Raw genomic sequence first — 18062 nt, 5'->3', positions numbered from 1 at the left:
ATACAAGGGGGCAATGATCCCATTTGGTATACCCATAAGAAATTCCAGGTAATGAAAATAGTTGAGCAGGAGAGGAAACTACATTTGGTCCTGGAAAAAAAAAAGTGGAGAAATTGGTCCTTATTGATTAATAGATTAGGTATAGTTCACTGGCTATTTATTAAATGCATCTTGGCTCTGTGCTAAACCGGACAGGGATGACTCCAGTTTGGTAATGTGGTTCTCTGCATACTCTATTACATTCTTCAAAATGTATTTAATTTTTTTTGAAACAACCTCTGGCTTCTCATCTAAATACTCAAACATGATTTTTGAAAAATGTCACATTCCACAGAATAAACACAGAGACTGCCAACCCTGAACTCCTCTATTCAAACCGCAGGCTTGCAAGGTTGGAAGCATTAAATAGACTAAGAGACAGTTTTCCTCAAGGTCTTGGGAAGTGGCCAGATGAGCGTTTACAGTCCTCGTATTTGCTGATGCTCTGTTTTGCTGGTGCACATTCTTACTATTTCCCCCTATGCCTTTTTTTCCAAGTTAGATTCTTCTTTCTTCTAACCTAGCTAAGGGACCCACTACTTCCTTTTCTATTGCTGATTCCAAACCTGATACAGTTAGCCAACACAAGGCTGTTTGGGGCTGGGGGGGGGGGGGGTGGTTATTATCTTAATTTAACGTATTGCCTTAACTAACTGCCACCTTTGATTCCTCCATTGTGCTGAAGAGCTAAATTTATTTGATAAACAAGTTGGAACGGGGGTGAGAAATTAAATGTCTCAGAGCATCACTTCGATATTCATCCCAGCAATTTCCCAGCTGTGATTTGCTATAAAGACTGCATTAGTTACTCTGGTTATGAAGAGAAAGCAAAGAGATTGCTGGCAAGGCCTCCCTAGTGTCAGAGGAGTCGCTAGGAGTAAATACCACCCCCCTCCATTAATAAAGTCATCCCCAGAACTGTTGTCCATTCTCTGATGGTCAGAAAAGAAACAGGAATCTCTTTGTAGAATTTTTTCAGGGTTTTTGTTAATAGAAACACTGACCAATACAGAATACTATCCTCTTTAGGATTTTGCTCCTACACCATTTTATGAGTATGTACTGGTATTTTCCAGGATAAGGCAATACATAGATATGAAGAGGTGTTTTTTTTTTTTAAGTTTACTTATTTATTTTGAGACAGAGAGAGAGAGAGAGAGAGAGAGAGAGAGAACATGCACGAGCTGGGGAGGGACAGAGAGAGAGGGAGAGAGAGAATCCCAAGCAGACTCCACACTGTCAACACAGGGCCCAACAGGGGCTGGAACACACGAACCTTGAGATCATGACCTGAGCCAAAATCAAGAGTCAGACGCTTAACTGACTAAGCCATCCAGGCACCCCTGAAGAGTTTTTAAGCCGACTATGATAATTCACGTTTTCTTTATGTTTCTGTCAGTAGACCAACAAATCACAAACATAAACTGTGATCTGCAGAAAAAGTCTGACAAAAGATAGTTTATGTGAGCAGAAACCATAGAATTTTCAGCTGGAGGTACCTTAGAAGGTTAGATCAGTGATGGTGGGAAGAGGGGCATGCTGTACAGCCCACTCAGATGACTTTGCTGGAAATAACGTGTGATGAAATGTGCAGCTGGAATTATTGCTGCTTGTCCCAGCGAGGATAAAGAAATACAGAGAGATGGTGATGACAGAAACATGATTCATTATTATATTATAAAATATTTGCATTTTACATGTATGAATAGGTCACTCTTCTATTGTCCTCCTCCGTTGCCAAAAGCGTTTTTGAGCGCTCAAAAATATGGCAAAACGTAGCATCAGTGGATCATAATTTTATTGAAGACAGTACAGTTTCCACATTGCTAGCCATTTATGGAATGAATATGTGCAACCAAAGAAAAATGGTTGCACGTGAATCTGCATTTAATCTAAACCTTTCACGGAACAGGAGATTTTTAAAATGTGTTTCCCAAAAAGTGAGATTGCAAGAGAAGATGATTTCAATGGTGTTTTCTTCTTGGAGAGGAAGATACAGACATCTCACCCACCACATGCCTGTGCTAATGTGATAGCATACTGAACCAAGAGGATATGAGGGAAGAGATAATGGAAATTATATTTTTGGTTTATTTCCATATGCATAAAGGTGGCACTGTTTTCTCTCTCCTGTGTGAAAATAACACTACTGAACTAATGCTATCAGGGCAGGTGCATACTTTTGTATTTTTTAAAGTTTATTTTATTTATTTATTTTGAGAGCGAGAGTAAAGAAGGGGCAGAGAGAGAGGGAGAGAGAGAGAGAATCATGAAATCATGACCCGAGACAAAATCAAGAGTCCAATGCTTAACCAACTGAGCCACCCAGGCGCCCCTATTGTGTTTTTAATTGCACTGATGTATTTATATGTATTCATTAAACCTTCACACATATCCCCCAACATACAGACACACACACTCATACACACACACACAGTCCTCTTTGGGATTGATGGTATGCATTTCCATGAGAGCTGACTGAAGTTAAGTGCAGGCAATGGTCATGGAATGCATCCACATAGACTAGTTAACCTCTGAGGGGATCGACCCCGTGACACTTGCATCACTAACATCAGATCCTTACCACCTAAGATCACAACCCATAGTCCCACTCTGAAGTTGGACGGTCTCACCACAGCTCTCAATGAGATGGTCTCCTGTTGCATTCTTGAACATTATATGATGATGCAGATTTCTGTTTTATTCACGGAAGAGAAATACATATAGATATCTGACCAATATTTTTTGTACAAAATCTACTGTTATATTAAGGCATGTGAATAAGTGAACTAAAAATACAAGGTATCAGGTTCTTATGTTTTTAAATTAATTTTCAGGTCCCGTGGATGTCAATATTCTAGCTAAATGTAATCCCTGCTTATCAAATCCGTGTAAAAATGATGGCACCTGTAACAATGACCCAGTTGACTTTTATCGCTGCACATGTCCATATGGTTTCAAGGTAAGTAGAAACTTTTAAGGGAGACATCATCTGAAAACATAGCTTTCTTCGGTGGGTCCTCGTCATTCTATTGTGTTTTCTCTACGTACTGAGATCTGCTTTGTTTACACTTGACTTTACTTGGCCGTTCCTTCTCCAGGGGCAGGACTGTGATGTTCCTATTCATGCATGCATCAGTAACCCATGTAAACATGGAGGAACTTGCCACTTAAAGGAAGGAGAAAAAGATGGATTCTGGTAGGTCACTGGACTTTAATATTCTGTCTGAAGCATTGGAACAAGAATAACTAAGCAAACATTCATTTTCCTTTTCAAATCAAAGGGTGTTATTCCTAAAAGAATGCCAGAAATGTGTTCACCAGAACAATATGCATTCGTCCTCAGAGATATTGTAATATGAAAAACAAACGTTACAGTATTCCCAACTCGGGATGCTATAAAATCAAGAATTTTTAAACATATGCACATGCATGCGTTATGATTCATATAGTCAGATTAGGTCAAGACAGAGTAGTAGCTCTATTATGCTAATTAATAGCCAATAGTCTCCTACTTCAAGATGCATATTCATCTGTTTTGTGTATTGCTTTCACAGACAGTGTGTAATGATAAGACGTAGGTCCCACTGGAACAGAAAATTAATGATTCATTTCCAGGCCACAAAATGAGTAGACAAACATGCTGTGAACATTTTTAATCTGGAGTTATTTAATCATACAGTACAATTACTTCAGATGTACTTCATGAATTATGAAATAGAGTTCTTATAATGACAGTAATAATTTCACATAAGAATATTAATCTACTACATAGCTTGTTAGAAATATCACTTTTTACAGTAAGTATTCTTCATTTCTGCATTCTTTTATGAAATGGTCTCTTTTTCCAGTAAGACTTTACTCAAAGATTATCCTGATACCTATTGAAAATAAATGTACAATATTTTATGTCATTGAAAAATATTGTATTTGTTGAGACTTAAAGAGAACATTTACATTTTATAATGACAAGGAAGATGTAATTTTATTTTCAGATTTTTTTTTTTTTTTTTTTTTTGCTTTGAGATATGGAAGACATTACTGCTAGGATATAAAGTGTTGTAATTTTTTTTTTCTTTATTTTATTTAATGTCTATCTATTTACCTTTGAGAGAGAGAAAGAGAGAGAGCGTGAGCGGCGCAGGGGCAGAGAGAGAGGGAGACACAAAATTCAAAGCAGCCTCTAGGCTCTGAGCTGTCAGCACAGAGCCCTACATGGGGCTCTAATTCATGGACCTCAGGCTCATGACCTGAGCTGAGTGGGACATTTAACCAACTAAGCCACCCAGGCGCCAGAAAGTGGTGTAATTTTTAAAGTCAGAACCGGGGCTTCTGGGTGGCTTAGTGTGTTAAGTATCTGACTTCGGCTCAGGTCATGATCTCATGGTTCATAGGTTTGAGCCCCGCATTGCGCTCGTTGCTGACAGCTCAGAGTCTGGAGCCTGCTTCAGGTTCTGTGCTAGCTGTTTCTCTGTCCCTCCCCTGCTCACGCTCTCTCCCCCCCTCTCTCTCTCAAAACTAAATAAACTTAAAAAAAAATTTAATGTCAGACCCAGTTGCTCCTCATTAATGAGCAGAGAAGCATGAATCATTTTATTAGAGCACAACTTGAGATCAATGTATCTAGGGCTGTAAACCTTGCTTGTGTTTTAGACCTGCAAATACATTGGATATATTGACTTATAGGACTATGGGGCTGTTTGCCATCTTGCAGCCGGCAAAGCTTCTCTTTTTTCAAATTGTTTCTGATTTGGGGGATACTACTTTAAACTCATGCCTACTACATGTCTTTTAAAAGTACTTTAAAGTTTAATTTCTTAACAGTTAAAATGTCTGTAATGGATGAGGATGTTTAGCTTTTTTCAGTATTTAGACTATATAGTTCTAAATGCACCAAGGACGTGCTTTTTTGTTCTGTTTTATTTTCGGTGTTTTTTTTTGTTTTTTTTTTGGTCTTTTCTCCCCTGGTGTTCAGGTGTATTTGTGCTGATGGATTTGAAGGAGAAAATTGTGAAGTCAATGTTGATGACTGTGAAGATAACGATTGTGAAAATAACTCTACGTGCGTCGATGGAATTAACAACTACACGTGCCTTTGCCCACCTGAGTACACAGGTAAGGAGAAGCGAAAATGCTGTGCCATCAGTAGTGTACCTGTTTGAAAGCATCAGTGGCCCTGTGTCGTATGCATATAGTAAGCATTGTATTATTCCATAACCGGTAGGTGTTTTGAAAATTAGATGTAATGTGAATAACAGACAAAAATGGTTTGGATCAACCAAATAAAAGATGCAGCAAGTTCAAACCACAGACATCTACATAAAGTCATGCTACCCAGCAAAAGTTACCATTCTGAAGCTTTTATTCCCACAACTGTAAAGCATTTTCACGTAAAGCACCTCTCCTGTGCAAACCAACCCACCAATACATATGGAAAAGAGGCCACTTTTTCACAGTCAAAACACAATTAAGCATTTGAGATTACTTGTGTCCCTAGGTGTTTCTTCACTAGTGAGTGTTTTCCTCTAGTAACTCCTGTCCTTCAAAATAAAACAGAATCAGGAAGATATTGAGCACATTGGATAATCTCATGATTATCGCCTTTTTCCTGACGTTTCGTATCTTAAGGTGATAAATTTCATAACTCTGTCTGAACTGATAAACTTCCCTGCACAAACCAATTTGCTATAAAGGCAGCGTCAAGTTTCGGCTAACCCTGTTATGTCAATATATCTGTTTTGATGGATTTTTGTGGCTATGAATAAGAAGTGAAATAGTTGCTATCTCGTTTCCTTAATAAACCACTTAGTTTTAAAGTTGATGGAGAAAAGAGAATGTTACACATTCAATTTACAAGGAAAGATGGGGAAGTAGATTCTGTGACTCTGTTCAAAGTTACCATTTTCATTCTGATGGGCATTTTTCATTAACTATGTATTTCCATATGATTCAATACATAGTTAAGAATATCAGAGGATAAGATAACTGGGTAGATGACTGAGGTTAACATCTCTAAACATGAAAAGATGAGAGCACATCTGTATGATTCACTTTCCCAGAGACTTGTCAGGGTAGCCTTGAAATGTAAGCTTTATGGAATACTCAAACTTTGCATTTCAATAAGTACTTTTCCTGATGGGAAAATGCTAGATAAAATACAAGCATTCTATTTTGACATCCCAGATTTGTTTGAGTGCCTTTGAACCTGCCTTTTCCATATTTGTTTGTTTTGGGTTTTTTTTTTTTCACACCAGTGAAGCATCTGATGTCATATAGTGTAATATACTAAGTTTCCAGTAGGAATTTGAACATGTTGTATCATAATTGTTCTATTACATATATGCAGCCTTGGACCCCTTAGTGACTAGTTTGAATTCTTTGATATTTCACATTAATAAAGGATAGCAAATATATTCAATAAGTACCCATTCTAAAATGGTTGGGAAGTGTAGGTGCTACATAGCTTTGACATTCACACTAATATTACTTGTGTCACACCTCAGAGAGTTGCCAATGGCCTGCATGCACAGACAGATCCTGGGGCCCTTGGAGCTACCCTGAGAATTTGAGTTTTCTTGGCTGAGCTAACTTAGACTTGAACAAGAAGCCCGATGTTTGCACTAAAATCTGTTACCTAGTACCTTCTTAGGAGAGAGAAGTTCTGTTTTCCTCTCATTGTTCTAATCATTATCTTAAGGGCTTAATTTTGGAAGCCTCTTGAAACTAACCTCCACTTGACCAGGCTAAACTGGACCTAAGCATTTCAAGCACATTTGGATTAGCCAGTGTGCTCCTGAGCACAGAGACCAAGGATTTATCTATATGCCCTGATGAAAACTGAGGCTTGAAAGCACTTTGTATTCAGGTTCTTAGATGCCTTTTTTATGATAATTTACAGAAGGTGGCAAACTCTTCTCAGTTGGTTTGGAGAGGGGTCCACCGGCTTTGGCTTTAGATTTGCTGTATCTTATTTCTTACCCGTTTCTTTTGAGTCTTCACCTTACCTTCTCTCCCAAGCTTCCTTCCTGTACCTTCTCCTCTTGGTCACGTTTTCTCCATCCTAAGTGACCCAGTTCACTGCAACTTCCTCTAGAAGTGTTATGAAGCCTCATTTTCCCCGTGTCAGATCTCTTTTTATGAAACACATCAAAAAACCCCAAAGTTTAGCAAAACCACTTTTTAGCCAAAATGTGACACATATAAAGGCCATCATGTGGGAACCTGCCATGACTGTCTGTCCAGAATCACGGTTCTCAACAAGAACTGAGACTCTTAGATGTTTTTAGTCATAGCTATTGCAAATACTGGTTTGCCTTAATTTGGGCAAAGAATTAACAAAAATACTGAACTCAGTAGAAAGCTCACAGTGTACAAAACATGGAGATATTACCACTGTCACTGGGCTGGGTCTTGGGGACAACAAGGAGTTTGACAGTTGGCATTAGAGCAGATATCTAAACTGGGCACATACTCACCCATTAGCTGTAGTATTTTGGTCCACATGTGAAGTGAGCTCATTTACAAAATATCAAGCAACCATCTGCAGATTTTGAAATGAGTGGCACATAAGTGGCCTTTAATTATAGGAAGTATAAATTGGACTCTAGAGTTTCATATCACACTTCATCCAAGCCTGCAGTTAGGGAGGATTTTTTTTTTTTTTTTTGATAATGTGGCTATATTGTTTCAGATTTAAGTTTGGAATCTGATTAATGAGTATGAGACCTGGGAAGAGAAACCGTGCTGTGCTCAGGGAATATAATCATGTTGTCATTGTTTAAAAATCACTCAAGTCAGAAGTTGCTTTTCTGTTTGGAGATGTTTTACTCTGTACCCCCAGAGGCAAACAATGAGAAAGTAAACTGGTTAGTAGGAACAAATAAAACTTCATGGGAAAAGGTTGTAAATTATTATGGTGAAAGGCTTTACCTTTAGCACCTGTGTCAAGACTCAGAAATGGACATCACGTTGCTAACGGAGGAAATTCAAAGACCCGAAAGCAGTCTGACAGAGAACTTACTGTGTGATGGGTAGGCTGTACGATAGAATGAACTGCCATTGGGAAATTAAATTTATTTAAGTCCTTGTGACCAAAACACCACAGTAAATAGTGATTGATTTATTAGAGGAGAAAACTCTCCGTTCTTTCTGCTGCAGGGATTGACAACATAATTTTTAAGGGTCAATATTGTTTTTTATTATCTAATCTTTGCAATACTTTCCCCACCTGGGTTACCAAAACTATTCTTTTCTACCTAACTCAAGCCATCCTCTGTCCTTCTAGTTGCATAATATGACTGTTGCTTGCTAGTATTTTTCAGAGGATTAATTTTTGGAAATTTTAATTCACTGTGATTTTAAATTAAATTTTAAGGATTTTAAATTTAAATGCTAAGGATTCAGGAAGTAGGACTCTGGAATAATTAAATAATTTAAAAATTCAGTCTGGGGTGTTAATTTCAGCTTGCAAAATTGTTTTTGTTTTTAATCATTATTATATCCTTCCTAAAAAGAGTGCATATCTTGGAGGTATATTTTTATGGAATTCCTCAAGTTATAAATTGAAAGTATATTAGCTCAAAACCTAGAAAAATGAAAATTGTGTATATAGCATCCCTGCAAAGCTGAAAAACTTGACACTTATTCTCAAGCTCTGGTATGAACTTAGTTGTTTGAATCGAAAAATATGTTTTCGCATGTTTCCTAAGAGTCAGAACCCTGGATCAGCTACGTCAAGACTATGCTTCCTCACACTATTCTCATGGGACCATATACAAAGATGACACAAAGTTGGTCTCAGTATAAACCATGGTATTACTTAATGGGATGACATCAGTTCAGGAAATGAAAGCTTCCATACAAATTGGGCATGTAAGGACTTAGAAAGTATTTTGTGGAAAATATTCAGACCATTTTAGCTTTTCCATTTTGTGCCATTATTTCTTCATTTTCCGAACCTCCGATGCCCACACACAAACCATGAAGTGCACGTCTTAAAAAGTAAACCTGCTGGTTGTTAAATGAACTCGTTGAGATGCAGACCTCTCGCTGCCTGGGATGGCATTTACCTTTTGCCTCATTTACTCCATGTTTGTGCGTGTGGCCCTGCCGTAGGTAAGAAATCTGAGCCTTGCTTTACTTTGCTCTCACCCTTGGCTTCTCTGTTAATGCCGCACATTGGCTTCGTGTGCTCTGCTGTTGTATTGCAATGTAAAAAGTCTTTTGTCTCTTCTGTCTTTGTCGCTGCCAGCTGCTAATCTGAATGAGGTGGAAAAAGGTTAGTTGCCTTTTAAGTCTACTATGATTTTCATTTTAGTTTCCCTTTTTTCTTTTAAAGCTACACAGATGTTATTGTGTGTACACGGTAAAAAGACTGTTGACAAAATCTGAAACCAGTATCTCAAATCAGTCATTCAGATCCTTGCCATACACATAGCTATGCCAAACACTGTAAAAAGGGCATCTGAAGTGCACTTCACCAATTTCCAGAAGGCTCTGAAAGAAATTCTCGGAAGAAGGGGTGGCTAAAAAGAAAGATGAATGTTTTCTACCTCCTACTTGTCTGTATGCTTTTACTCTTTAAAGATACCACAAACATGAATTACTTTTACAATGAAAAACATAGGTCATTCAGTACAGAGATAGGGTGTAGATATAAAAATTTTTTAATAGTGGGAATTTTCCCATGACATTAAACTAACACCTTTAGTAATTTGAAACATGTAAAATACTGGAAGATGTTTGTATTTATTAAAACATTTTATGAAATAAATATTACAAAGCCCAAGAGGTTGATTTTGAGAGTCACATTGTCAAACACAGTATAAAATGTCATAACTACTAGGCAGTATTTTTATTTATTTTTTTTTTTAATTTTTTTTTAGCGTTTATTTATTTTTGAGACAAAGAGAGACAAAGCATGAACGGGGGAGGGTCAGAGAGAGGGAGACACAGAATCTGAAACAGGCTCCAGGCTCTGAGCTGTCAGCACAGAGCCCAACGCGGGGCTCGAACTCACGGACTGTGAGATCATGACCTGGGCCGAAGTCGGCCGCTTAACCGACTGAGCCACCCAGGCGCCCCTACTAGGCAGTATTTTTAAAGCGTAAAAAGACCTATATCTAATCATAGACATCAATATGGTCCAAATAAATCCCCCAAAACATCAGGGCCCAGGAAAGGAAGTCCTAGAGTAATTAGGGTGATAGGCATTTCTGGAGAATTATCATGAAATCTTTGTGAAATTTTAGCTTGAAGATTCAGAATTATTACTAATAACATTGGATTTTTACTCATTCAGCTGATTGGACGTTTTCAAGTGTCATGTGTAGGCACAGTGTCCTAAAAGCACAATATGTGCTTGTCTTGACATTTCTGATTATATGTGAAACATTTGCAGTAGGATGATAGGGCTAACATAGAATGCATTATATAGCAGCTCTCTTTGTCTCTGCTTGCTAAGGACTCCATTGTTTTTTCTGTTGCATTATTCAGGTGATATGCTGTGTTTGGTCACTTACTCTTACTACGTACAGAGTTAAGTTGAAAAACATGAAAAAAAAATGGCTTCATATTTTAGAATGTTAAAATATAGCCTGTGCAGCTCTCTGAAGATTAACAAATCCAATAACATCCTTGATCAGATGTCATCTTTTCTTTTTAAAAGTACTAAAGTAATTGGTGGTCTGGGGCAGGGATGTTTAATGTTTGCTTCTATCTCAGAGTAATAATAGCAATTGTTCTGTTATAGGAATATACCATAAATAGTTATATATACTCTCAGGAACAAGGTTGGCAGTGTGATAGTATTTTAAATCACCATGTGGTTTCCTATGTTGACTAAATTTCATGCTTATGTTTATAAAAGATGCCTTCTCTTTCCAAGAATCTCCTGCTGAGTGAATTTGCTTTGAAAAGCACTCAAACTTTGCTCTATTTTTTAACCCAAAACTTCACAAGAAATTAAATTTCAACTTCTTTATAGCAGACAGCAACTTTCTTAAATAAAAAGAAGCTCCATAATTAGGTGACATATTGTTAATTGAAAAGAATGCTGTAGATGTGAACAATAAAAATTTAAGCAATAACTTGTATAAAAGATGAGAAAACACTTACCCGAGGATGCACACCTTATAAGTAGGGATCTGAATGCAAACCAATGTCTAACTGACCCCAAGGCATGCACTGGGATTTGGGGTGGGGAGGCTTCCACTGGAATCAATTCCTTCGTATCTGCTGCTATCTTCCAGGCCTGGAACTATTTCCCATCACTCAGTGGCTCTGCCTAATTGTTTGTGATAAACAAGCTTTTCTTCTGCTGTCTCTTCAGTTCTCTTTACATAAGTGTCTTTCATGTGCATTTGAAAAGAACAAAGCTGTAGCCACAAAATTCAAATGAAGGCAAACAATCTATTTTATCTACAAGTTAAAAAAAAAAAAAAAAGACAGTGCCTAATCAATGCCTGAAAAACTATTTCCCCTGATTTTTAGGCTACCTCCTTCCATATAAGGCAGGTGGGGTACTGATGAATTTTTGTAGCTAAGGGGAAAAGTTCAGATTTCTTATACTTATAGTTAATATTATCAACTCTGGGATCTCTGGCAGTCTTTTTTTTTTTTTTTTTTTCTTTCTGGGAAACAAGGATAATGACATCTGTCCCACCTCACATCCATGCCTGAGAATAACATGGAAGAATGTATGGAACAACACCTTACAGTGTTAAATATCTATACTCCAGAAACCTCAGGGGCTGCCATTCCTAATGGCATTAAGAATCCTTAAGGGAATTTTGATAAAGAAATTCCTACCTAAAGTAGATTATATGCATAATATATTCTTCCCATATTTTTCAGTACTTTCTTTCTTTCTTTTTTTTTTCAACTCTTTCTCTATATACATTACATGATTTGGTTAGTTTCTGCATTACAAAATGTACATGTTCTTTACATACCTCTATATTTTCTGATCTCCACAATTTGTGTATTACTTTATTTTTTATTTTTATTTATTTATTTTTTAATATAATTTATTGTTTGGGGGTAGACTCCTGTGATTCATCGCTTACATACAACACCCAGTGCTCATCCCAACAAGTGCCCTCCTCAATGTTTATAGCACCTCTTTCAACAATAGCCAAATTATGGAAAGAGCCCAAATGTCCATCAACTGATGAATGGATAAAGTACTATCTTCAAATTATTATTTTGTAATTCTGTTTTCCATGCACATTTCAAATGGAAAGACTTCAGAAATAAGTCTCTGGTTCTCTTTACCCACTTGACTTGAAGTATAAGGAAATAATGAATGCTGAAGAGCTCTTGGATTTGACTGGGTTTTTTTTCTTTTTTTTTTTTAGGTTTTGTTATATTTTTAAAATTTTTATGAACCTTAATAATAGTGATTGCCTGTTATTAATTCTGCCTCAAGATGTTTAAGGTCTTTGTTTCAAGATCAATATAGTTGCAATCACGCTTGCAGTCTGTTTTTTGTTTGTTGGGTGGTTTTTGGTTGTTTTGTTTTTGTTTTTTGGTTCTCTTATTTCATCTTATTTTATTTTTAATTTTTTTCGTTCACTATTTTTTTTAATATAATTTATTGTCAAGTTGACTAACATACAGTGTGTACAGTGTGCTCTTGGTTTGGGGGCTCAATTCCCGTTTTTCTGCAGTCTGTTTTAATAGAGAGAATACTCTGGCAGCCTAACAAGATTGTGTGGTTTGCTTTCATCTTCCTACCTTTCAACACCAGGTCCTACTTGCTCTTTAGTTAGTAGGCAAGGCTCACTGAGCCCAAAACAACAGTTTAACTTAACCAAGCCTTATTCAATCTAGTTTGGATTTATTTATCTTGAATATAAGTGTTAAATATTTCTAAGGTTTCAGTAGTTGTTGGGATTGGCCACATTATTTGACACCAGTGTTCTAAAGAGGAAGTACTGAAAAATACCTCCTTTTCTGTTTATTTTCAGGGGAGGTAAATTTTTCATTTTAAAAACTCAAAAGATGTTTAAAAATACCTTATGCTGGACACTGTGCTAAGCATCAAACGTGACTTTTTTAAATGCATAAAACATCTACTAGGCAAACTCTTTGGCTTTGATTCTGTACTTCAAGTTCAAATTGGGTCAGTTATTTCACCAGTACAAAGCCATCATCTCTCATATCCCAAGAAAGTGGACAGCATAATATGGTTCCTTTACTAGTTGATAAGTGAAGATCATCTTTTTCTGAATGAAGACTAATCAAACTTTCTGGCAAACAAAACATGATGGAGCAACCCCTTTCGTATTATTTGGAACAAAAGCAAGAACAGAAGATGATTTTCCTTGTTTGAAATATCTTATCCAAATTTATAGAGTATTTTCCTGAGCCTTCCTACTTTGAAGTATGATTCACTTTATCTCATGATGTTACTTTGTGGCAATGTATACCTTCTGCCCATGGTCCATTTTGCATACCTTTTGCACTCAAAGGACATTTATCAGTGACTATTGGATCTTCAAGAATTCACAACCCCTCAATATCTTTTCATTATATTTCTGTACAAACCAGTGGATTTAATTAAGTTTAGAGAAGTGGGAATGATCTGAGTACTTTATTCATCATATTTTAGAGGTCAATGGACTTTCTAATTGATAGGACAGATTTCAGTATAGTGAGCACAAATAAGAAAGCATCATATTATTAAAAAGGATCCTCAGGAAGAGTTGGCTCTTTGAAAAAAATTAGAAGAAATAACAGCACACTCTTAGTGATGAATACAGTCAATTATTACCATCACCATTGATAAGGATACTGAATATTCAGATCAGAGACTGGGCATCTGTTCATGTTAATATGCTCTGGTGCCTGGGATTATAACCTTAAGCAGAAGATGTAACAAAGAGAGCTGGACTGGTTCTGCAAAAGAGGAGAAAATAGAAATGTTTTTCCTGCAGGTGTAGTTCAATTAACAGGTCCTGGGATGACTCCCAGAATCCCATCAACTGTGTCCACCCTCTTCTCAGTTTATCCATCTCCTTGCTACACTGAAAGATCTGTAAGAGGAGAGAGAATGTGTTTGTTGTTTTTTTTTAATAGGAATAAAGAACAAATGGGAAATATACAAATTTTTATAGGAATTGGATGGAATTTTAAAATTTTGGTAATGAGAAACATTCAGATCCTTTTGTCTTCCCTTTCTCAAACATGTCACTTAAGTACTGACACTCACACTCCTACCATTCCTGAGTTCATCCTGTCTGTTTCCAATTGGAACCGTCATTATTTGGCAGATGAGATTATACAGATACCAGAGAGTCCACCAGGCTGTGCATCCAGTCCCGCCTGCAAAAGCAATCCCTCAGGCTGGGATCTCAGAACACAAATCTGCTACTGATTTTGCTTATTCTCTGTTCTGCCTTAGGTGGTTCTTCATATCTCTGGGTCTCCTTCATTAATGTGTTTAAAGGTTTTTGTTGTTGTTTTTTGTTTTTTGTTTTTTGTTTTTCCCTTGCGGCACTTGGGTGGTTCAGTTGGTTGAGCGTCAGACTTCGGCTCAGGTCATGATCTCACAGTTCGTGGGTTTGAGCCCCGCATCAGGCTCTGTGCTGACAGCTCAGAGCCTGGAGCCTGTTTCAGATTCTGTTTCTGCCTCTCCCTCTCTGCCCCTCCCCCATTCTCACTCTGTCTCTGTGTGTCTCTCTCTCTTTCAAAAATAAACATTAAAAAAAAATTAAAGTTTTTTTTTCCCTTGAAAAGCAATCAAATAAGTGCCATCTTTCACATTTTTCGGCAGCCATCAAGCATTTAGTTTATGCCAGGCAACTTGCAGGTTACCGTTTTGGATACCTTCCCTTGCTGCACCAGTTCAAATAAGATAAAATGGTTACCAATCATTCAGGATTTTCCTGAGCCAAGCAAGAACTCAAAATGCAAATATTTGAACAATGATGCGCTTGACCCCCCAAAACTCTGTGTCCTGGGGATTCTATAAGGAATTCAACTAGATTTCCTCCCCTGTCACAAGTACATGTGAGAGTGTCATAACAGATTAAGTTTAACACCAGAATTCTGGTTCAGTTACTCAGATTGCTGTCATAAGTTCCTTTGCTATTATTGTCAATATTGATGATCCTTTTGCATTTAAAAAAAAAAAACTCGTTTGGTAAGAATTTATAAATAGGAACAAGAACAGCCTGTAGTTGCAGCCCCAGAACCCTCCTCTCCCCCTTCATACACCCAGGATTCCCAGAACGGACTCTGAGATTGTTTTTTCTGTCTCAGAGAAAAAAGAAACTAAATCTGATTATGTTAGCAAAAAACTAGCAACGGTTAAGTGTTCCAGCAATGCTGTGTACCCATATCTAAAACTGTTTTTCTTGTAGACATCCTCAACCTGCATTTATAACCTATAATTTAACTTTTGAAAATAGAAATGAGATACTTAATAATTCAAATGTACTTTTTCCTATTGCTTTATTGGTATAAAACGGAAATGTTTTTTGAAGTTTATTTATTTATTTTGAGAAAGAGAGAGTGCGAGCAGGGGAAGGGTAGAGAGAGAGGGAGAATTTCAAGCAGGCTCCATGCTGCCAGTGCATAGCCTGACCCTGGGCCCAAACCCACAAAACTGAGATCATGACCTGAGCTGAAATCAAGAGTCAGATGCTCAACCAACTGAGCCATCCAGGTGCCCCTAAAACAGATGAATAGTTTGGGGGCACCTGGGTGGCTCAGTTGGTTGCGTGTCTGACTTCCACTCAGGTCATGATCTCAGAGTTCGTGAGTTCAAGCCCTGCTTCAGGCTCTGTGCTGGCAGCTAGGAACCTGGAGCCTGCTTCAGATTCTCTGCCCATTTCTCTGTCCCCATTTCTCTGCCCCTTCCCTGCTCATGCTCTGTCTCTCTCTGTCTCTGAAAGATGAATAAACGTTAAAAAAAAAACAATTTTTTTTAAACAGATGAATATTTTAAGTAGAGTGAGTTGAAGTTGAAAAATTTCAGAAATCCTAATCCAGGGACCAAATAACCAACCTTGTTTCTGCTCAGCGGTCCTTGAGGTCTGAACAAGCCTAGGTGACACCTGCTGCTGCCCAGATTTCTTGGCAGGCAGACGTCAACTAATTGTACCCCCTACCCCTCCCACCCCGATAACTCTTCAAAAATGTCTTCTTAGTTTACTTTACCAAGACGAAAAATCCCATCAGGGGTACTAATGAATTGGGGACTGTGTAGTAAAGTTTTTAATCCAGTTTCTAAGCCAGGATGCTGTCCATATTTTTTAAGTCATTTTTTTTGAAAAAATATCTATTTTTGAGAGAGAATGCACAAGCAGGGAAAGGGCAGAGAGGGAGGGAGAGAAACAATCAGGCTCTCCACAGAGCCTGACATAGGGTTTGATCCCACCAACCAGAACCATGAGATCATGACCTGAGCCAAAATCAAGAGTCAGATGTGTAACCAAATGAGCCACCCAGGTGCCCCCAGTATGCTGTCCATATTTTAGTCACTAAATGAAACCCAAGGAATACTGGAAAATTAGGAGTCTTTTTTTCTTCTGTAATTTTTCCAGACTGTAACTTCTCCAGAGTAAGGACTTTATCATGCATTATCATGCATGTCCTTGAATCATTTTGTGGTTCTATCTCAAAATATTTCTTCTCAACATTTTATTATGAAAATTATTAAACTAAAGCAGCTTTGTATTTTGGTCAAATAAGAAATTCTCACACCAGGGTACATGTAAACTAATCCAATTATTAGTAGTTGATTTCCTTTTACACTATTCTTATTAGTTTCAGGAAACATTAATGTTAACTCCCACGAAATATATAGTATCTTCATTATTCATTGATTTGCCAAAGAATCACTATGGATAAAATTTTTCAACAATGTCCTGAGTTAAACCAGTATTTTTTAAGAAAAGGCATATTTAAGAAATTTGAACGTGTGGGGGAAATGTAAATTATGATTAGTGACAAGATTCAACACAGGCATCCTCCACTTATCATGAGCTTTGATGTCTTTGACATAATTTAATAAAAACATTGATTATTATTTTTAAGTAATAATAATATAGATACTTGGTAGTTATTATTAGTTGTTGCTTTCATTCAAAGTTCAAGCCCATCTCCCAATTCGTTGTAAAGTTGATGAAATAAGACATTGGACTCACTTTTCTCCCTCTCTACAAACACAGTAGTTTGGGATTCCCTTGGCCCTTGTCACCTTTGATACCCTAAAAGGAGGAGAATCTTCATTACCATCTGGGCAGCCTTCCCTGTTAGCGAGACCCTAACTGTTAACACCAGTTCCCCTTGGAGAGAGGCCCAAGGAACTGGTCCAAATTCACCCAGACACAGTGCTTTGCAGGGAGACTTCCAGCCCCGCAGCAAATGTGGAGACCACCTACTCTGCTGTGCTCTGCTGGACCTTGACTCTTTTGCAGTGCAGAGGTCATGGTCATGGGTTACTCCCTCTCCTTGTGCATCACTTATTCCAGAATCTGTTAGAGAATCTCAGAGACCTAAAAGAAAATTTTAGGACAAGGAGAGGACAGCCACATGAAATGAAATAGGAATGCAAAAAGATAGGGGTCAAAAATAAAAAATGAAATATGGCATAAATTGAAAGTTTTATCCCCACTATAATTCTCTAATAATTTAGCATTTACCACCTATATTGGTTTGCTGTTACTGCTGTAACAAAGTACCACATAGTGGGTGGCTTAAACAACAGAAATTTAGTGACTCATGGTTCTGGAGGCTAAAAATCTGAAATTAAGGTGTCTGCAGGGTTGGTTCCTTTTGACCGTTCTGAGGGAACAATCCATGTGGGCCTTTCTCCTTGGCCTGTGGGGTCATCTTCTCCCTGTGTCTCTTCAATCTTTCCTCTATGCCATATGTTTCTTTCTTATAAGAACATCAGCCATAATGGATTAGGAAATGATTTCATTTTAATTTCATTATCTCTGCAAAGATCCTGTCTCTAAATAAGATCGCATTCTGAGCTACCGGAGTATTCCAACATATCTTTTTTAGGAGAC

At 37.5% G+C, this 18062-nt stretch overlaps 1 protein-coding gene across 5 annotated transcripts in view; it reads left to right on the top strand.

The window, feature by feature from the left end:
- SLIT2 (slit guidance ligand 2) overlaps positions 1 to 18062 on the top strand; it is a 373006-nt gene that overhangs the window by 317403 nt on the left and 37541 nt on the right. For all 5 annotated transcript variants that reach the window (XM_007093745.2, XM_007093744.2, XM_007093742.2 and 2 more), the window contains 3 exons: positions 2877 to 3001; positions 3141 to 3238; positions 5015 to 5154. In XM_007093745.2, coding sequence (XP_007093807.1) covers positions 2877 to 3001; positions 3141 to 3238; positions 5015 to 5154 — 363 coding nt within the window. The remainder of the gene's footprint in view (positions 1 to 2876; positions 3002 to 3140; positions 3239 to 5014; positions 5155 to 18062) is intronic.

The sequence above is a fragment of the Panthera tigris genome, chromosome B1, assembly GCF_018350195.1.
Source record: "Panthera tigris isolate Pti1 chromosome B1, P.tigris_Pti1_mat1.1, whole genome shotgun sequence".
Lineage (NCBI taxonomy): Eukaryota > Metazoa > Chordata > Mammalia > Carnivora > Felidae > Panthera > Panthera tigris.
This window is presented reverse-complemented; position numbering and strand designations above follow the sequence as displayed.